The sequence below is a fragment of the Eschrichtius robustus genome, chromosome 2, assembly GCF_028021215.1.
Source record: "Eschrichtius robustus isolate mEscRob2 chromosome 2, mEscRob2.pri, whole genome shotgun sequence".
NCBI lineage: Eukaryota > Metazoa > Chordata > Mammalia > Artiodactyla > Eschrichtiidae > Eschrichtius > Eschrichtius robustus.
The window spans coordinates 110250335-110271638 of NC_090825.1; the positions used below are offsets into that span (position 1 = coordinate 110250335).

Here is a 21304-nt window from a genome sequence, read left to right on the forward strand (position 1 = left end):
GAGCTGAAGGCAGGGGTCCCACACAGTGTCCAGAGCAGCTGCAGCTTTTGCTGCCTTCCCTCTGTGTTCCCAAATGCTTTTTCGGCATGAGGTGCTAGCTGCCCCAGGCAAGCTCTTCCAAACTTCTTCCCCAGGCCTCAGTTTCCACCTCTGTGGGCAGTCTGACATCGTGGAAACAGTCTGGGTTCCGGGCACAGACAGATGTGGGTTGGAATCCAGGCCCAATACTGATTAACTGAATCATCCTGGACAAGCGCCTTGTGCTGGTTGAGCTTTGGTTTCCGTGTCTGTGAACAGGGGCTGTGGTGGGGTGCCAGTGCCATGGTGCATACAGGGTGCTTGGCACAGTGCCTGATGCAAAGTGAGCACTCAAGGCTGTGTTGTCATTATCCAGCTGGCCTGTGAGGTCCTTTTCAGTTCTGCTCCTTTCTGAGCTCGTGGAGCTGGATGAGGGATGGTGTGGTGGGTGAATGTCTGTCTCTCCCCTTGTACTCAGCCCCCATGTCCTTGCCTCATTGCCTCTGGTATCTCCCCAGTTGAAATTAAACCCAACACAGACTCCGTAGGCCTGCCTCACCGTTGAGCCTGCAGAAGTGGGGGGTTCTTCTACAACTCCCCACCCCTAGGAAGTCAGCAGAAATGGGTCTCTTGGGAGCTGCCTGGAGCTAGGAAAACCATGTAGCCAACCAGCTATGCCCTTGTGCTGCCTTAGACTTGGACTCACAAGTGAGCCCTGGCTGACAAAGACAAGTCTTATTCTGCCCAGTACTTTGACTCCTGGAAAAGGAAGTACATGAGCTCCTCTTTCACCCTCCAAGCCTCTGCCCCTGTGACTGCTGGCACAAGTGGGGAAAGGTTAGTGCAGAGTTCTGATGAATTTCAAACATTCTCATGATAGGAGGGTTAGCTGTGCCCAGATTAAGAAAGGGCATTACGTCTGACAGGCAAAAGCTTCCTGGGTGCTCCAACAGGGCTGCTGAGGAATCCTGTACCCCACTAATACAAGGATTTTTGGATGTGTGCAAACCATGTGAAAGAAGACCAAATGGTCCCAGAGAATGACAGCCTGGGTATGACCCAGCCCCACCAGCCTGGGGGCATCACTTGCAGAGGAAAGGACTTCACCTCCAACCAGGCCCAAGACTTTTTCCAAGACTTCAGTTCTGTCTTTGGCAGCCCCCACCCAAGCCTTCCAGAGAGATCTGAGGATGCGCTTATCTTGCACACAGTGCACTGAGAGATGTTGAATACTGATATATCAAGAAGGGATGGTTTGCACGTCTTTCCTAAAGGTCTTCTGCCACCATGAGCCTTTGTATGGGAAGCTAGCATATTAGCCTCTAGCTTCTTTCCTATTGCCAAGTAAGCTGAATGAGTAACAGCCCAATTAAAGTGACACCTTTGAAGTGAGGCAAGGAAACTCCTATTACTAACCAGAAATGCCCTTGAACATCTATAGACTTGGCAGGGCAGGAGTTCTAGCTGGTGTGCCTGAGCCCCACATTGCCGGTTTACCCCATTGGAAAGTGGTCCTTCATGACAATGGTGTTATCACAACCCCAGCGAAACAGGTCTTTCAATGAACTCCTAGTAGTCCCTCAGCCAAGAGCTTCTACCATTAAGCACTTAAACTGAAATTCTTGGGAGTGAGCCACAAAAGCACTGGCAGATTCTTCGAATGAATTTAAGTTATTTTGCCCAAATTTGACACAGATTATACTGATGTTGCTCCATTTCAGGCACTGTTTGGCTAATGAGTTAGTATCAGCTGCCATCATCCTTAGGTGAGCATTTGGACTTTACTGTTACTCTTGTCACGCACGGGCTGAGGTCCATGGTGGGGTGTGGTCAGACAGCTCACCATCCTGGAAAACCTGGCTCCATCCCACACTACTCCTCCATGTCTGGTCCCTAGGACTCAGCTCCCTTGTGATGGGGAGGGGTAGATTTTTGGGGTCCCTCCCTGGACATTCCAAGGAGTTGGTTCCAATTGTTTAGGATGCCTAGGGTAAGAAGAGTTAGAGACCAGGACTCCATCTTGGCTGTAGAGATTGGGACCTCACTGATGGAATTCCTCTCCCATTTTGGTAACTTACAAGTGATGAACTTTGCATATTAGAACTTGAGAGATTTCCACACCTGCCTGGGACTTCAACACATCCACTGCCTACTCTCTGTCTGGGAATACGTCGAAGGACAAGAGGAGAGAAGCCAGAAGCTGTCCATGCTGTTTGCTCTGGGTTGCATCCCTTCCTCCCCATCCCTCCTGGGTCTACCCTACCTGGCTTCACACCACTCCCAACCATCCTTAGCTGGAAAAGCCACGCACTAAAAGACCTTGCCAAGCCCCCAGTTAGAAGCCATAGGAGGCTAGCCTCCCCATCCTATTTTCCTCAGTAAGGGTGGGGCCCTGCAAGAGCTGGGAAAAGTCATCTTATCCCTCCCCTTTGGCCCCCAGATGATGCTAACTCTTGAAAAATCCAGGTGGATCTTCTGATGGGCAGTGCTTGAGACTGGTCTATCCAGGCATCCACAAACAGAATGCCTACCCAGCAGGAGGGCCACCTGCCCTTCAGGGAACAATACTTCCCAAGCTTTGCAGAGAACATCTGACTGAACTTCACCCATTTTCCAGTTTTTTCATTATTTTCCCACTCAGCCTTCCCTCTCCCACACTCCTTCCAGATGGCTAGGCCCTACAAGGGGGTTTCTGGGACCAAGAATATGAAAGATGTGTCCACAGGGCTTGGTTTCCCTGAGTGACCCCTTCACTGCCATGGCCTCATTCCCTAGACGGTGCTAGTGATGCCTGCTGGCTTCCCTTGGCCAGCCTGCCTACTGCTTTGGGTGCTGTTTAGCCCCAGGGCCAGACTGTGGAGGGAAATGAGAAAAGCCTATTTCCAGATCTCTGCCTCTCAGACACTGTGACTTGGTTCTTATCTGAGACCCTTCATTGCCATGTATCAGTGATTCCCAGCCTGTGGTTTTCAGAAACACTGTTCTGATCAAAGATATCCCTTCACAGAGATGCTGTGAGTCTCTATGAGCCCAGCCAGAACCCTGAAAAGATGTGGAAGAAGGAAGCCTGCTTCATGTAAGGTCATCCACGGTTTTCCTAACACATTTGTGCATGGAGCTGTTTCACAGCACACTGCAAGCTGGTATTCAGCACCAGTTATTATTGACTGTCAAAATAGTAAAATACTTTTGAACAGTCAGCCTCAAGCCCCTGTCCCCAGTGTCCTCCGACCACCCCAGCCCTTCCCCCTCAAATCTGCTCCCAATCCAGCATCGACCTGTACTGTCCAATATGGTAGCCACTGGCCACATATGGCTTTTAAAATTTTAACTAATTAAATAAAAATCCAGGGACTTCCCTGGTGGTCCAGTGGTTAGGACTCCACACTTCCACTGCAGGGGGGCACAGGTTCCATTCCTGATCAGGAAACTTAAGATCCCGCATGCCTCGTGGCGCAGACAAAAAAAAAAAAAAAAAATTAAAAATCCAGTTCCTCCATTGCACTGGCCACATTTCAAGTGTTCGGTTAGCACATGTAAGTATGCCGCTACCTACTGCAGTGGACAGTGCAGAGACAGAACATTCCTGTCACTGCAGCAAATGGACAGCAAGTACTGCTTGGCGGCACAGCAGGCCGCGGGAACCTTTTGGGGGCTGGTGTCTGTTCTGATTGCCAGTGACCATGCTGTGCCAACTGTTAACTTTTTGGAGTAGCACCTGAGTACACTTGCATTTGAACTTAGCAGGACATTCGAGTCTATGGCACATTCCTCAGAAGAGCTCAAAACCTAACACTCCCCAGGCCCCAGGAGCCCAAGTTCAACTCATAGCTCTGGCTATAAAGCCATGGGTAAGTGACTATATTTACATGAGCATATCCCTGTGCCATAACTGTCCCTTCTCCTGCCACCTTCTCCATGAACATAATTGAAAGGATTTCACAATAGGTGCACATCACCGCTCACCCTAAAGGCAAGCTCGGGCAGGATGCCAACAATGAGTCCATCAGAATGTGTCTACAAAAAGTAAAATCATCTAATTTATGTCTAAGTAAAAGGCCACACCACTTATAAACAATTAATGTTTTATAAAAAGACAAATGTACATATTTACACACATGTACATGTGTGGTCACACATGACTTAGTGGTCAGATGACGTTTCCAATTTTAAAAGTCACACTCACACTTGCCTCCCTGGGCCTGCTGGGGGCTGCTGGGGCCTGCCTGAGGGGGCAGGTGGGTGCAGAGCAAGGCACAGTATAAATAAATGCAAAGGCCAAGAGCTTGGGGGAAACGTTAGTGTACACCTCTGATCAGAAATGTGGCAAGGTCCACAAGAAAAAGTGCCAGGTTTTTTCACAAGCCCCTCAGCCTACGCAGGGAGCGGGGCAGAGCTCCTCTGAGGCAGAGGGGGCACTGTCCCACAGGACCCCATTCTTCCTTCACATTTCACTGGCTTTGGAACAGTCCCCAGGGCTCAGCTAGGAAGGGAGGTGGTTCTTTGGGAACAGGATTCACTTAGTGCAATTGTCTCTTAGTGCAGAGCCAGCCCTGGAGTTGGTGCTGTGCTTTCTGAGGTCACTGGCCCGTTCCCTTGGGCCAGCTCAGTGACAGCAAGACCCTCTCCAGGCAGCTGGGCTCAGAGGGAAAAGCTGGAGGCTGGCTCCTCTCTGAGACCTCCACCTGACACACCAGTCTCAGAACGCCATCTTCCCAGGAAGCAGGGCCAGCTTTACCCCACAAGATAAGCCCAGACCCTGGCCTGCCGAACCCCCCGAGGCCACTGTCCCAAGGAGGAAAGCCCCATCCCTGGTCAGCAGTGGGGTTACACTTTGTTGTATCAAGGGGCCACAGGATTCCTGCTTCTCTGCACCACAGCTGCCATGATGCCAGGTCCTGCTTGCCTAGAGAAGTAAAAGGGGGCCAGGGGCCCACCTATGGTGCACAAGGAATGGCCTGGATGGAGGGCAGCCTGACTGGGGGCAGCAGGCTGTCCAGCCAGCTGGTGTCCATGTTCTTCAGATCTGAAGATATCAGCCCAATATACCCTAGAAGATGTGAAGAAGGTTTTGTGAGGATTGGGGGTGGGGAGGCAGGTGTGTTCTCCCCCCACCCTCCAGCCCTATCCGTGAAGGCCACAGACACAGCAGCCTCTGCTGTCCGCCCCATGGCAGCCTCAATCTTAGGCAAACCTGAGGGCCTGGAAGGAGTAGCCAATTTGCAAGCTGTCTGTACCCAGATGAATTTAACAAGGATGCTTTACCCCTGCTGCTCTCTGGCCCTGCCCCCAAGCCTTCCCCACCACTTGGTTTTCCCTTCTTTGAGAAACCATATGGATCCAGGGTCTTCTTACCCCCAGGGCTGTCAACTTCTGGCTCCTCCTTGCAGCTGAAGTCTCCATAGACAGAGGTGGGCTGGGCCCCAGGTTCATTGAGCAGGTACCCCTTCCCATCCACGCTTGTCTGCTGCCACCCTGACTGCTCCAAGAGCTGGGGACAGATAAATAAGAAGCCATCAGCTCACTCCCAGTACAGACTCACCCTCTGGTCCTGCCTTCAATGAGCCAACGCTTCCCAGCCAGGATCACATCCTTGGCCATTTTCACATTCTCAAATGGATACAGACGTGGAGTGCAGTTAGGATAGGGGCCTGGGAGGTGAGGGTCTGCCCTGGGCCAACACTCCCACATCTACCTTCTGGCATAGAATCTCCAAGACTTCCCTCTCAACTGGGTAAGGACATACCAACTGGGAGGGTGGCTTAAAGCAATGGTTCACATATTAAGTCAAGAAAAGATGCCTAGAAATTTCAGGTAGAGATAAGGAACTATGCCCATGTCTCCATTTTCTGTGCTGATGGAACAGAGCCTGGGTACAGCTACTACAAAAACTTTTTTACATTTATTTCAAAAACTGAAGCAGAAAAAAACCTGGAGAATAATTTGCTTAAACAAAGAAAAGCCATCATATTACAGATCCCGAAGGCTGATTACTGAAACCTGATGTGCGTTTCCCAAACTAACAGGACTGGGGCATGTTGGGGCGGAGGACACGGGCCAGGGACCCGGCACTGATGGTGGCTGACTCAGAGCTATCTGAGGCCCTAGGACAGCATGTCAGAAACCCAGCCTCCCTCCTGCCCCCACTTCCACAGTGTCTTTCCCACCAGCCAAAGAGGTCAGTGGTCCCCAGCCACATGGATGTGACACTTGTAGGACCATGCAAGCAGACAGGTCACAGCAGCAACTGCCTACCCTCCAACTTAGAAGCTCTCACTGGTTCTCTCCCCTGAGAAGTAGCCACCTCAAAAGAGCACTGAAGAAGGAAGGAAGGGGCTTTACCTTCATGATGTCCTCAGTTAATTTCCCTTCCTCGTCCTCATCTGTTGCAGCTGTGGATGGGGAACAGCAGAGAGGTTGGCTGAGGTCAGTCAGCCAGGCTCACCCTGCAGTGCCAGCCCCACCAAGTCCCCCTACCCCTTCACACATGCGCACACACACGCTGGCCTCCCAGTGGATATCTGCCTGCCGTGAAGATTCCAGAACAGAACACTGTCCTTGTGACTCAGCCTCTTGAACCCTGAAGCCACACCTCTTCCCCTCTTCCCTCTTCTCTCCAGCCCACCAGTCAGCTCAGTGCCAGGTGGAGTTCTGAGCATCTTTTCTCCCTCAGGAAACCCCTCCTTGGATCCCAACAGTCAGGCAGGCAGGCCAGGCCCCGGAGGCACGAACCTTCAGAGGTGGAGGGCATGGGCGACACCTGAAAGTTGTACAGGTCACTGGTGCTGTCTGGCACAATTTCCACTGGAATGCGCCAGTCGGGGAGAGTGCTACTGACGGCACACGGTGACAGTGCTTCAGGACAACAGAAACTGAGGGTCAGAGCTGTGTGCTTTCTTAGTTTGCCAGGACACCCAGCATCCCCCCCCCCCCCCACTCGCAGCCTGCTCCAACAGGTCACCATCTACAAGCACGGTGCCCCCTAGACCCAAGAGAAAGAGCCATCCCACCAACCTATGTGGTCCCCTGCCAGACCCGGCCCACCTTACCTGGAGTAAGGGCCCGTTCAACGTCCAAGTCCTGCCCCATGTAGCCCTGAGTTGTGTAGCTGCTGTGGTCATCAGGCAGGGTGGAGCTGCTGAGTCCATCAGAGAAGGTATCGGGGCTGGATTCCCCAAATGACTGTAGAGGGAGAAAGAAGCTTAGGCCCAGGCTTGCTGGGGCACTCCTTCTACTGCCCACCTTGACTCTCAGGTGACCAAAGGCTAGCTGCTTAGGATCATACTCACCTTCTTCTTGGCCTTGCTCTTAGCATCTCGGCTGGACTTGGACTTTCTCTCTGTGGGGCAGATAGGCTGTCAACCTTGGTACAGGCAGGCATGCCAGCCCCAGCTGACTTCCTTCCTCCTTCCCTCTCTCCCTGAGGGCTTTCCCAGGACCCAGAGCCCTTGGATACCTTTCCTCTGGTTCTTGGTGAGGGGTGGGAGCATCCGGTACACCCGCACAGCTGAACTGCCCTTGTTCCTGCTCTGGTCCTTCACCTCCTCGATATCTGGCAGGGAGTTCATGGCACAGCGAAAGTTGGCCTTCCATGTCTTGGGATCCGGCTCCTTTTCCCCTGCTTTGTATCGGCCTAGTGGGCAGGAAAGTGAAGAGGATCATCAGGACTATAGGTGGGGATCCTCAGCTGTGCCCTGGCTTGGAAGGAGAAAGACAAGAGTACCCCTGAGCTCTCATGCTGCCAGAGATCCACAATGGTCAAACCAGCAGGTATTCCTGGGTGACACTTGTGCAGGCCCTGGGCTTCTCAAATGCCCAGACTTGGCTCAAATACATCCAGCAAGCCTCAGCAAAGGGCCTAGCCAGAAGCACTAGAGAGCCCAAGCCCCAAAGTGCTATCTTTGTCACAGATCATGCCCAGTCTCCCTTTGCCTGTCAGCAGCCAGACAGCAGGGGCTGGGGCTTATGTGATAGTTCCAAACATGGGAATGGACACAGAGTAGGCATCAAAGAATATTTACTGATAGGTGGGCTGACTGGTCCGAGATGGGCCAAGAGCCCCATCCCTGAAGGATAAAAAGAGGTTGCCAACCAGATGGGCCTTGGACCCAGGACTATTGGTCAACATCAAGAAAAAGGAGGGCCTGGATCTCTTTCAGTGTCCGTGCTCACAACTGCTTTTGCCAGGGAGAGCTTTAATCTAGCCACAAACTCCATGAAGCCACACTTTCTAAGATTTTGGCTTCATAAATTCCTTTGTGAACGTGCTGAAATGATGAACCCTCTCCCCAAAAACACAGGTCTGCTCCCTGCCCACCCCTGAATTCTGTACAACATCTCAGGGAGCTCAGAGACCCCAGTGAAGAGCCTCTGTGTTAAGAGAAGTGCCTCCCCTTATCTCCTCCCTGCCCCTCTTAAAGCTGGAGTCCAGGGCACACACCTGTGTGAATGGCCCAGCTCCGAAACAGACAGGCATCCTTGTTGATGTCCCAGCCATGCTTGGCAGCGTGCTTCCATGGGATCTGGAAGATCATCTCCTCCTATACAGCACACAAGCACACATACATGTAAGACCGTGTCAGCTCAGAGACCACAGGCTTTTGGCCTGAATCTGCCCAGCCCCCCAGATCTGGGAAAAGGCTGACTTCCCCTTTTCACCCTGACATCTGGCTTGGGTTGACCCATCCTGAGAATGGCTTAAACAGGCTGCTCCATCACTAGATCTTTCAGAAGGGGCTCTGGGTTCTGATGAGCTAGGGCATCATCAGCTCAGCAAAGACCTCCTTCTGCCTATTACAGATGTGCTAGGACCCATACAGAGTACCCTGGGATGCTTCTCTCAGACCTGTCAGCACCAACATGGAAGTGAGAAGTCAGTTCATTAGATGGAGCTGCTCAGGACAACTGCGACCACTGGCTCCTACACAGGAGGTCCTGGCCATATACCTGTGGGAGCCCAGGGCCAGACTTGGATGATGACTACCTGTGTGACCCTGGCATTGTCACTATACCTCTTTGTCCCTCACTGTTTTCTCTTCCATGAAATGAAAAAAACACAGTAACAAATATAAAAGCTAAGGTCTCACTGTTACCATTACTGGTGGTTAACAGTATGGATTTTTGAGTCAGACCGCTCAGGTTCAAATCTTGACTTTATCGCTTTTTGTGTGATCTCATCATCTACTACTCAGTGCCTCAGTTTCCTTATCTGAAAATGGACATATTAATAGAATCTACCTCACAGGGCTATGTTGAGGATTAAATGACACACTGTAAGTAACATACTTAACGTGGTGCCATGCTCGCTCATAGCAAGTGTACAGTAAGCATTAGTTGTTATTATGAATACTATTATTACTACTAAGTCTGCAGGGTCTATGTTGTCCTTTGTGCACCAGCAAGAGGCCTCTTGGGTCTGGACAACTGGTGCAAGGTTAATTCTTGGGTCGCCTGCTGAGCCAGTCACCTTCCTGCCAGCAGTGCCCACTTTTCTGTCTCCTATCTGCCTGACTGGAGCCCTCTAGAATGTTGTGTGTGCTTGTAGGGGTCTCCCTCAGGAGAGACCAGAACTTTGGCTCTGCAGATGCTGGGAGAATCTTGCTGCTGGAAAACTGTCAGTGCCTTCAGGTGGATGCCCAGGGAGGCAGGCAGAAGTCAGCCAGTGGGGCCCTGGCTGGGTCTTGTACACTCCCTGCAGGATCCACTGAGAAATACATCTGCCTGCTCCCTATCACTTCCCTTTTTGAGCTGCATCTGAAGCTTTGGTCCCCTAAAGAACATGGGTTAAAATAGTGGCAGAAAAACCCAAAGAGTAACACTCACTTTATTAATCCAGATCAGCCCTGGGATTTGGTTGGAATTAATCTGCATCTCTAGCCAGGGTCTCATGCGCATCCGAGTGATGGGCATGTTGGCTGTAAAGAGAAGACAGAAGGCTCCTGTTTGGAGTCTGTTGAGCAGCCCCTGGGCACTACCCTGCCCCACCCCAGGTCATTCAATTACCCTCCCCTGCCCTCATCCAGATACCAAGTACTACAATCATGGGGAAGGGGGCTTTCTCTGTAATAAAACCGCCCTCCAAATCTTTTCAGCATCTTGAGCAAAATGCTTCTTCCCTCACCCCCTCCTAGACAGTCTTGGGAGGAGACAGGCATGCATGTGTTAGTTTCAAGATTTATGTGCAGGAAAAGAGACAAAACACAGAGATATCTAAATACCAGAACTTTTCTCCCAAAATTCAAATCCTTTGGGAAGCAAGGGGCTTCTTTTGCTTGATGCCAAGAAATTTTCCTGCTTGAGTTGTTGCCACTAGATGTGCACCTTCCGTAATGGACAAGCAGTCACCCTACATCCTGGACACCCCCCCCCCAATCTATTCTATGCCTCCCTGACAGTCACAGTGTAGAGGCTCGGACGCCAACCCTTCCGGCCTGGTTCCCCTCCTCGGGCGAAGTGGCCCAAGGAACACCTGTGGCGCCTCTTCCCGCGGCCCCGGGAGGTCCTCCAACCATCCAGGGCAGCAAGCCCCAGGCCCCGTCACCTGCATAAATAGCCTGAAACCTGGGGCCTGGGCGCGAGCTGGGACCGCCGAAAGCCGGCGCCGGGGGCAAAGGGCGCCCACGCGCCGGCATACACTCGAGTCCCGCGCACGGCTCCTGGATGCGCGCAACCAACACACAGGGCCACCCAGTGGCCGTCAGCGGCTTCGCGCACACAGAGCTGCGGCAGCCGCCGGGGTCGGACAACCTCGGCCGGGTGGGAGGTCCACGCCGCGGCCCGCCCTCCCCGCGCAGCTGCTTGCCGCTCTCCACCGCCTTCTCGAGTCCGCGCGGGGGCCCAGGCCATGCCGCGAGCCCGCCACTCTCCCGGCTGGGGTTTTCGTCCCCCACTTCCTGGTGCCCAGCACGCTTTTGTTCGACGCCACCGGTGCCCCCTGCGGCGAAGACGGGCTCACCTCGGCTTCAAGCACTTTTCAGCGGCGGCGCCCGAGGGTCCCGGCGCGGCGAGGGCTGCTGAGCGGGCGCGGGGAGCGCGTGGGAGCGGGCAGAAGGCAGAGGATGCCTGGGTCGCGGAGCCGCTGGGCACGGCTGGCCTCGGCTTGGCTCGGCTCCCGCTGGCCTCTGCTCCGCCCGACTCGGGCGCACGTCCTGCCTCGACGAAGGAGTGGCGCGCTCTGCCGGGGTATCGGCGCCGGCGAGAAATCTAAACACTTAGCGGGATTCCCCCAACCCAGGCCGGGCCCCGCCTCCTAAAGAGCCGCGAGGGCGCCCATTGGCCAGCGCCGCCTCATCATTTCGGGGAAATCAGGCTGTTGTAGAGCTAGCGGCGAAGGGGAAGTACAGGGCGGCTGCCCCTCCCCACCCCCTCCGGCCTGGCGCCGCCGCCCCGGGGCGAACGCGGGCCCGCCCCGCCGGCTCCCACTCCACCCCCATACCAGCTCGCCCGGAAGAAAGCTGTCCTGGAAAGTCAAACGCCCCCGGCCCATAGTTACTCCCCTCACTCCGCACTCCCCCAGCCTGCTAGCTCCTCTGTCCATCTCCTTGCCCTCCTTTCCTGGGGATGGGGACATCTATCTCCCCAGCCCCGGTGAGGGAGTCACCCGGGCACCTGCGCCTTCTTCAGAGTGGACGCCAGGACTGAATCCCCGGAAAACCAACCTGCTTCCTCAAGCCCGTTAATGGGGTGTCAAGAAGGGAGAGTTTTGGCTCTCAAACTGCCCCCTTTTTGAGGGATGACCCACCTCCAGGTCATTCACCTTCCCTGGAGAAGTAAAGGAAAGCCTGCCCTGCTTGGGGCTGCCAAGACGAGAGGAAATCCCAGCTTGGCCGCTGCTGGCGCAGCCTGCCAATGGACTAGGGACCTCAGTTTCCTCAACTACAAAATAACGATAGCCCTACCTTGCTGGTTTACAGTGACAGAGAGATGATGTCTGTAAAGCATCATGCCCTACTTGGGCAGCAGATGATGCGTGGTTTGCGAGGTCCCTGCCCAGAGTCTAATAGTGACCAGGGAGAGACCTCTTCTGCTTCTCCTTCTACACCCTTGGGACTGCCCCACAAAGGGAGAAGGGTTTCAGAGAAGCCAGGACTGCTGAGTTGAGGTGGGTGTGGGCTAACCTTGGCTCCTCCTAGCACTCCTGCCTTAGGCCACCTCCACAGTCTCATGTGGCCCTTGCATGGGAGCCCCTCGGTGGCAGCATTAGTGTCATCTCTGGGCCCTCAGAGCTTGGCCCAGAGACATTCTGGGCAACATGGGGGAATTGCTTAGGTCTGACCAAGGCCTTAGGTCTAGCCAAAGGATTGGGGAGCCCAGGTCCCAGGCCCCTTGGGAATGGAAGCTATTTAACTCTTGGGCTTACAACTAGACCTTGACCTACTTGTACTTCTAGACGCTGGGCTGAGTGTTCATTTTTCTATCTAGAACTCTGGCACAGCAGGCTTCTTCCTTCAACCCCATCAAGCTGCTGATTCAGAGGTAAATCACTCTTCCAGGCCGGGTTGGTTGTGTCACTCCTGTCACCCCAGCTCTCCCTCCATAGTGGCACCCAGTTGCAATGTTGCAGGCTATAAACAGACACATTGATGCAGCATTCCACCTGTCAGTCACACTAGAGCTTCCTTCCCACAGAGGAAATGGATGGGTCAATCCAATAATGGTGCACCAGAATCTGATGCTGTGACTAAGACCAAGCTTGGTTCCCAGGAAACCAACAGGAATGGGTCAGAGCTGTCTCCCAGATACTGATGGGTGCAGGAGCCAGGAGAGGCAGAAAGGCAGGAAAACTGTGAGGAGTGAGCCTAGCTGGGTGTTAAGCAAAATGGAAGGTGCTGAGGCCCTGGAAGTGGGGAGAAGGGTTGGGGTGATTTAAGTGACAGAACGGAGTGGGAATGCACTACAGAAACCAAGACCTTCTGAGCAAGAAGAGCAGAAAACAAGTGGCTCCTGAGTTGCGAAGTCTGTTCTCTGTGCAGCAAATGGGTGCTTGTCCTACCCCTAAGAACCTGACATAGCCACTGGAGAATTCAGAGTGAGATTAGGGAAATGAAGTTTGCGTTTCACGTGGTCTGAGGAATTGACCCTGTGAAGGCAACAGGAGAGTGTTAAAAGTGCTTTAAAACAAGAACTTTATTTTAATTCATAATCATCTGTATATATATATCTATAATGAGCATCTTTCTGTGTCATGAAATGTACTTCTGCAATATCATTTGTAATGGGTACATATTATTCTATCATAAGGATAAATAAAAATTTACCCAATTAATCCCCTATTGTAGGACATTTAGGTTATTTCCATTTTTTCATAATACAGACAGCGCTGTGTAGCTAAATCTTTGCGCACATCATAATTTTTTGCTAAGGAGAAATTCCCCAGTGTTAGTATTTACCAGTGAAATTGTCATTTACATTTTTGAAGTGTTCTTTGCGTTTTTTTTTTTTTTTTTTTTTTTACTTTTAACTTTAGGGATTCTTATGTAATCTTGAAGTCTATAATAATCTGCTTATCATGATTGGGGGTGCTATACTCCAAATCAGTGAAATAAAGCTAACCCCTGTTTAAGTATCTCAAATTTTTATTGTAACTGTTCTTGATGAATCCCATTCTAAGATATATCACACATTCCTTGGGAAGCTGGACAGAATATATATTGTCCTTTCCAGGTTTCTCTTAGTAGTTCAGGGCTGGCCCTTTACCCTCTCTGACTCAAAATACTCATCTTCTGTAATTCCAGCCATCCCCTCTGTGCAGGTGACCTCCCAACCCAAGCTCTGGCTGCCTTCTGGGTGCTCTTCTACAACCCTATCCACAGATTCACACACAAGCAAGCAGAACTTTTCACCTCCCCTTTCCACACTGCCCCAGCAGCTTTCTCTCTTCCTAATTCCAGCTCCCTCTCTGGTGAACTCTTTGCCTCACCTGGTCCTCTGGTCTTCCTTGCCTGAATCAAGTCCTGCTTTCACATTTCAGGATCAGACTATTGTTGCCACAGCCTCCCCTTGAGACTCCCTCCCTGTCAGGCCTGCCCCTGCAGGCACCTCTGCCCTAGGATTATCTCCCTAATTTTGATGACCTCCCTCACATTCAGGTCCACACAGGAGCCTTGTGGTTCCCTCAGACTCCTTAGCCCCACATTCAATTCACTGCTAACTCTGGTCCCAAGGGTCCCATTCCAACCTTCTTTCCCACAACTCCCCTACCCTTGGCAGTAACTACAGGGCGGTGGAAAGAGGGTCTAGGAGTCTTATGCGGTGGAAAGAGAACATGGGATTTGAGTCTGAAAGCTGTGTGCTTGTGCTTTGCCATTTGCTGTGTGACCTTAGGCAGGTTACTGTCCCTCTCTGGGTCTCAGTTTTCTCTCCTGTAAAATAGAGGTACTCTCTGCACATCTGTCCTAATTGTTACAAAGATGAAATTAGATAGACTATCAAACTCCTTTCTAAACTGTAAAATGTTAGTCAAAGGACATGTGTTCACAGTAAAGCATGAACCTTTCACTGTATTTCCATTCTCTGAACACACTTTGTGTTTTTCTCCTGTCTTTGCTCCTCATCCCTGACTTCCTAGGATACTTAGCAACACTCACCTCACCCGCCATTCCCCCTTGCTCTCTCAATCTTAGTTCTCCCCCTCCCATTCCCCGCCCCCCCACGCCCGCCGCACTTCAATTTCAGTCTCTGTTTTAAGGCCCAGAGCAAATGCCTGGTCTTCTATGAAGCACCTCCAAAGCAGCCAACCAGAAATCCTTCCCCTCCTCAAAACCCCCTAGCCCTTAACATTCATGTTTTCTTTTCTCCACTTATCACCTTCTGGGTGGTGACCTTCTGGGGAACAAAGTCTGCTGGGGTTTTTTTTTGGCCAGGCCACACAGCATGCGGGATCTTAGTTCCTTGACCAGGGATCGAACCCGTGCCCCCTGCAGTGGAAGTGCAGAGTCTTAACCACTGGACCACCAGGGAAGTCCCAAAGTCTGCATTTTTCTGCAAGAGACCTGAGCGGGTTCCTCACACTGCAGCTGGAGTTAGATGGGGGTTAGCTCTGGAGCAGGGTCTCACTCAAAGTGTACCTCCCATCTATACTATCACTCAATGAGGGTAAATTTATTGCAGTTTCTCTGTATTAGGCTCTGGGGTTTTCTGGGCTGGCAGAAGAGGCTGACTGGCTGGCAAGACCTCCTTTGAGATGACTTCTGCAGTCAGGCTGCTTGGGGCAAGATCACCTCTATGGAAACCTTCCTCGGTGGACCAAATCATGTCCCTAGCCCCCTCTCTCAGGCTCTCAGAACACAGTGTTCACCCCCTGGGTGGGTTCCAGTTAGTCCTGAAGTACAGCACCCAGCAAGGTTTTAACTAGGGTTTTGAGAGTAGGGCAGCCCTGGGCCCCCGTGGAGCCTGCTACCCAGAGAAGAGGCCACAGTCCCCAAAGCAGATGAACCCCAGCAGGCATTCCACCTCCCAGGTCCAGAGGGAGGGCTCTCTTAGATGCTAAAAGTCCCTCCCAGCCATCCTCTATTTTCACAGCAACCTGGGAGGCAGGCAGTCCTAAACTATCAAGTGCAGAACACAAAGCCAGGCATAAAATAATCTGAAAGCAACAAAAGCTTGAAGATAGAATCTAGGCGTCATCACCCTGGCTGAAAGGAGCCTAATTATAGATAAAGAAAGTCGTTTCTTAATTCATTCAACAAATATGAATGGCATTCCTGCTCTGGGTCAACTACAGGTTTGGCCCTGGGGATGTGCTGAGGCACGAGACTAGCCCCTCCCCTCTCGCAGCTCCGGCAAAAATGGTGTGTGACACAGCAGAATAAACGTTGTGCTGTTATAAGAGTCCTAAACGCAGAGTGGGAGGCTGCAGCTGGCTGGGAAAGCACTAGGGGTCCTGCGATGTAAGAGTGGGCCGAGAATTGCTCCAGCGCTCTGGGCTGTTCGGAACCCCGGAGGAGGAGCGGGGTGTCAGTGTGGGCTGCCGCTGATGCCCTGTGCAGTTTCATTTCTTATAAACACTGCATTGGGAAGAAAGAGGCCTCGGCCCTCCATCCGCCCCAAGGGGCCCCGAGGCGGGGGTGAGGCTCTGTGGCCAGGCCCGGCGGCCGCGACCCGGAATGGGGCTGGATGGGAGCAGCACCCTCCTCCCCCACGCAAATGGGTCTTGCACCACGGCCAGCGTCCCTGGCAGGCTTCTTGGCCTTTATGGGGGCAGCAGCACCCCTACTTCAACCTGGGTAATCGAGACCCGATCTGGAGCCCTTCACCGCCAGGTGACCCACGCTCGCGCTGACCGGGCTTGAGATGGGTGTGTGTTTGGAGGGGAGGGGGCCCAATCCCTTCCGGCCAACTTCCACATTCCTGCTCAGCCCCGGCTGGGGGTGAATTGGGGTGAGCAGCCGGCTCCGGGCTGGCCGGCTTCCTGGAAAGGGAGGGAGGGAGGGAGGGAGGGAGAAAGCAAAGCTTCCAGTCCTGCGGCCCGGGTGGCTGCCTGGGACCGCCCCTCCCCCTCCCCAGCTGGCTGCCCCGCCCTTGCCAGGCGGCTCACCTGCCGGCAGCCTGCCGGGGCACTTCCTCCTCCTTCTCTGCCCAGCCTCTGGCTGCGGGCCACAGGTTTGCAGCCAGCTCCACAGCTACAGACTTTGTGACCTCGGGCAAGTTGCTAAACTTCTCTGTGCCCGCCCTCCCAAGATGAAGCTAGCCACACTCGGGGTGCAGAGCTCTTTGTAAATGCCCCTCCGCCCCTTCCCTGGTTTGGCGGACACACAGTAGGCGCACAGAAATGGCGCCCACCTCTACGTTGCTGCAGGGGAGGCCGCACTGCGTCCCCTCCCTCGCTGGGCACTCCGCCATCCGATGCAGCCAGAGCGATCGGGTTAGACTTGCAGCTTTCCGGTGGGAGGCGCGGGTGGTGCTGGGCCGCTGGGGACGATTCCCGCGGGGGGTGGGCGCCGAGCCGAGCCCAGGCACTCAGAGGGCTCCCCACCTCCGCCTCGGCCCTGCCGGTGGGGGAAGGGCCGCTCCGGCCGCCCAGTTCGGATCCGGCCCCTCACGCAGGCCCCAGCCCCCCAGCCCCCCAGCCCCCAGCCGGCGCGGAAGGCGGGGCCTGGGTTTCGGTTTCTTGCAAACGCCGAGGCGACAGGGAAATCGAGGAGTTTCCGGGAACCAAGCCGGGAGCGCAGAGGTTCGCAGGCTGCGGATGGGGGAGGAGGAAGGGGACGGGCGGGCGTCCAGTGTCGCGGGTCCGTGGCCCTCTGGAAGTTCCAGCGGGAGCGGGGGAAAACCGGCTTCGGAAAAGCCCCACCTGAATGCACCTGCCCCCAGCCCCCTCCCGGGTGGCGTTCCTTCAGAAGGGGGCGTGGTGGGGTGTGGATGAGGGAGCTATACTTGCATGGGAGGAGGGCATTGTGGGCAGGCAAGAAGTGTCTGAGGAATGTGGAGGCCCCCCTCCAATGGCTGAGGTCCCCAATTGTACCACTCGCTGTCGCGGTCACATCCTGATTTATTGTCTTCATAGCTCTTACCATTGCTGAACTTATCCTTTTTGTGTATTTTATTTGTTGGAGGATTCCTCCTACCTGTCTTGGAGCCCCTTGAGGTGCGGGCCTGCCTGCCTAGTCCAGCCTGCTGGGTCCTTCGGGCCTCGAATGGGGCTAACACAAGGAGGGTCTCAGTGAGTGCTTATTGAATGAATGAAGAAATGGAGTGAGTTAGAGGTATTTAGGGTGGGCCTTGTGGCCTTCTGACCTGCTCCCAGGGGACCTCTGGGCCCATTTCTTCTTGGCCCCTAGCCCAGTCAAGTCATGCTGATGCCCCCAGCCGAAGGAGGCCCCCCTCTGTAAGAGAGGCCTTAGCCTCTTTGGGAGGGAGTCCCCTGTGGCTCCCTGAGAACTGCCCTCCAGATGGGGTGCTTGGGCAGTGAGCAGACTGGCGTCATCACAGAGGAATGCTGGCTGTGGGGTCGGCCACTTCCTTCCCTCCCCAGGGCTTGCAGCTCAGGCCAGGGATGATTGTGGGTTGGGCCTGGATCTGAGCCAGGGAGGCTGGGAGTTTGGGATGGTGAGGCAGAGTCCAGCACCCTACCTTCCCTGACCTCTTCAGACCAAAGTAATAGCTGCCGTGAAGGTGGGCAGTGCTGCCTGCAAGCCCATATTTCCTAAATTCTTGCTTTTGAGCTCCTACGTAGAGATCTCCTTACTTACAGTCTGGAGAACATGGCTCTTGGAAAGACACATCGAACAGGTAGAGCTCCCTCAGTCCAGAGGACCTGAGGGTGGGGCAGCTAGCAGTGGTGGCCACTCTGGAGGCAGCCAGTTAGCTAGTGGAGGGGCAGACAGACCCTTAAGCATTCCTTGTCCAGTCCAGCATTGATTTCCTCTGGTCCAGGCTCAGGATCAGGGTGGTTGGCCTGGGAGAGGGCCAGGGAAACTCCAAATGCTGCAAGAGTGGAGCGTGTGCTATGAGCACAGCCCCTGGTGACCCTGGTGACTCAGCCCGGGAATCCCGACTCCAGGGGCTGCCCTGGAAATAAGGCTTAAGACAGTGAGGGGGTGCCCCTAAGGGGTCCAGGGACCATGGCAGCAGTTTAGTGAGGTCCCAGACCAAATAGGGTCTTGTCCTCTCCTTCTCCTGGGCTCAAGTCTGGACCCACTGATGCTGTTCCTCTGCCTAGTCCAAATAGTATCTTTGAGGCAGAGAACCCAACCCTGATCCTAGCCCATAAATTGGACTTGGTGGAGGACCTGATCTTCAGAGTGTCTGTGTTGGGCTCCATTTGAGGTCACATTTTAGAAACAGTAGATGTAGCTTAAACTAGAAAATATCAACAGGAATACGTCTTTGTAGCTTGGACTCAGCAAGTGCTGAGTTATAGGAACATTCATAGAAGGAAAGCAGGGCAAGAGGCAAGAGAAGAAGGGGTTGGTCCAGTGGGTGCTCTGTCCTGTTCACTGCTGTAGCCTCCAGATCCAGCCTTGGCTGAGCACAGCAGGTGCCCTATGAACCAGTGTGGCATGGATGGGGATGGATAGATGGACGATGGTTTCAGATTGTCTCAGCAGCATGCACGTTTTCCCTGAGATGGTCTTGGCAACAGACAGTTTTCACAGAAACTCATGGATGCCCCCAAAGGGAGGGAGGAAGGGAGGGACATGGCTTCCCTGAGTAGCACTGTGGTCATTTCTGTCTGGTTCTATCCTTCCAAGGGGATCTTTGCTCTCTTTCCCATTGCCTTGTTCACATGTGTGTCGTCTCCCGGTCCTGCAGAGAGACTGGGAGTCTAGTGACGAGGGCCTGCCAGCCACTTAACAAGGGGAAGGAGCTGTTAACATCAGGTAGGGTCTCTCTTCCTCTCCTGGAAGGTAGGTCCACAAAGGGCCTCAATTTAGATAGAACCTCAGCCAGGTGTGAGAGGTTCCAGTCCTTTCTCTGCATGAGTAAGTCCTCAGGAAGTATCTGTTGGCTGACTGACTGACTGGCGGGAGGGGTGAAAAGTCAGCAGAGACCCACCTGCCTGGCTAGTCCAGAGAGAGCATGACTGTCTGCCCTCCAGCTTGGCAAGTGAGAGACTACAATGAGCATGTCACCATGTCAGATAGCCAATGTGAAATGCTGCTCTGGGAGTATTTCAGAGGACTGGGTCCATATTGGGGGCCAAAATGGACCAGGGTTTGCTGGGAGAAGGAGCTCTGAGCCAGGAGGCCTCAGGTGACTGGCCACCCCCAGGAAACAAAAGCTAGTCTCCCTTCCTCGAGAACCCTCAAGAACATTGGAGAAGGCTTCCCACAGCCTCATGGGCTGGAGCACACATGTATTACTTTATTTTTAGTGGAGTGGTAACTCCAGAAGGCTGAAGACTTAGGGGCATCTGATGATCACAGAATGTTACTCAGCCCTGTGCCTTTGCCAGCCATGCAGGGGGACTTAGAAGTGAGTAGGCACAGTTCCCACCACTAAGCTGGATGTGAGCTCTCCAAGGACAAGAGATGTGGTTATTACACTCAGAGCCATTTCCCTGGCACCCAGCACACTCCTTGCAAACAGTAGGCACTTAGTAAGTGTACTCGATTACAGAATGACAGATGTATGTCCTACCTGGAGTGTAAGGCGAAGGAGCAGCAATGCTGGGGTGTGGGGACAGGAGCAATTTATCTCAGCCAGTGTTCGCAGATGGCCACTCTGAGGAGCTGGCATTCAGCAGGGCCTTGAAGGATGATGAGTCAGCAGTGGGAGAGGGTGTTTAGGATGCAGGAACAGCCCAAGCAAAAGCCTGGAGGCTCAAAAGTGCAGGACAGATCCTACACTGTGGTGTGGCCTTGTATGGCTGCTTTAGGAACTAAGGCTGGACCAGCCAACCAGGGCCACACTGTGAAGAAGCTTGAATGCTCCTCAGGAGTATGGACTTGATCCTGGCAGACAGGGCTCTGAGGGGTGAGACCCATGGTTTCTCTCCTTCTGGAGAACCAAGGTCTGTCATCAGATGTTTGTTGAAGTAAACTCTAGGCCAGGCCCTGTGAGAGTAACTGGGAGTCTGACCTGTGCTTTAGAAAACTTTCTGTGGAGGAGGCACTCATGCAACTCTGTTCTTGCATGACCATGAGAGTGAGTGCCTCCTTAAATGTTGTACCATAGGCCCCTGCTTGCATCGCCCTAGTCTGGGACCCTGCTGCACACTGGATAGGAGGCAGCTCAGGTAGCTCCATGTGGCTTAGGGCTCTGGCCATAGGGGATAGAGAGAGGTGGGCCTGGTTGAGAGCAGGATCCGTGGATGGTCAGGATGTGAGATGGGTTGGAGCAAGACCCTTCTCAGTCCCTCCCTAGGTTCCCCACTCTAGGAGAAGTGTATGGAAACCCCCACTCTGCCTAAGGGGCCTTTGCTTCAGTCTTAGGTTGTGAGTCTGGGGAACTGAGGGCATTGAGCTAAAGAGTAGGGCAGGAGGTCAAAACTCACAGTTTGCCCCAGGAATGCCCAGGTCGCTGGTGATCACAGCCAGAACCAGAAACAACATACCAGCACCGCTCGGCCCTGCCCTTTGGACACTGCGTGTGTGGGTACAGCAGGTAAGGAAGGCCGGATGAGGACGCCCCACTGCTGGATGGGGTGTGTCTATCAATTCATCATCCCTCTGCTATCCAGCAGGACCAGAGTCCACCTGCTAGGGGATTAGCAGTTCTGCTCCCAAGCCCCAGCCCTCTGGACGCTCTGACCCTGTGGCAGCAGTGCCCCCTGCTGGATAGCACCCTCCTCGGGGTCTAGGGAAGAGAAAAGGGTGCATGGACAATGCTGGCTCAAAGGGTAGGA

At 53.6% G+C, this 21304-nt stretch overlaps 2 protein-coding genes across 2 annotated transcripts in view; one reads left to right on the forward strand and one right to left on the reverse strand.

Moving 5' to 3' along the window:
• Positions 1-4126: 4126 nt before the first annotated feature.
• IRF1 (interferon regulatory factor 1) lies at positions 4127-11192 on the reverse strand. Its single transcript, XM_068535848.1, has 10 exons — positions 10973-11192; positions 9841-9932; positions 8459-8558; positions 7475-7651; positions 7308-7357; positions 7068-7200; positions 6751-6873; positions 6361-6410; positions 5374-5509; positions 4127-5068 (listed from the first exon to the last, which is right to left on the reverse strand). The coding sequence occupies exons 2-10, from the start codon at positions 9925-9927 to the stop codon at positions 4956-4958; spliced, it is 969 nt and encodes a 322-aa protein (XP_068391949.1). The 5' UTR covers positions 9928-9932; positions 10973-11192; the 3' UTR covers positions 4127-4955.
• A 5658-nt stretch (positions 11193-16850) lies between these two features.
• The window catches only part of RAD50 (RAD50 double strand break repair protein), a 159005-nt gene continuing 154551 nt past the window's right edge, over positions 16851-21304 (forward strand). The window contains exon 1 of the mRNA XM_068535850.1: positions 16851-16879. Within this exon, the coding sequence (XP_068391951.1) occupies positions 16861-16879 (19 nt within the window). The 5' untranslated portion in view covers positions 16851-16860. The remainder of the gene's footprint in view (positions 16880-21304) is intronic.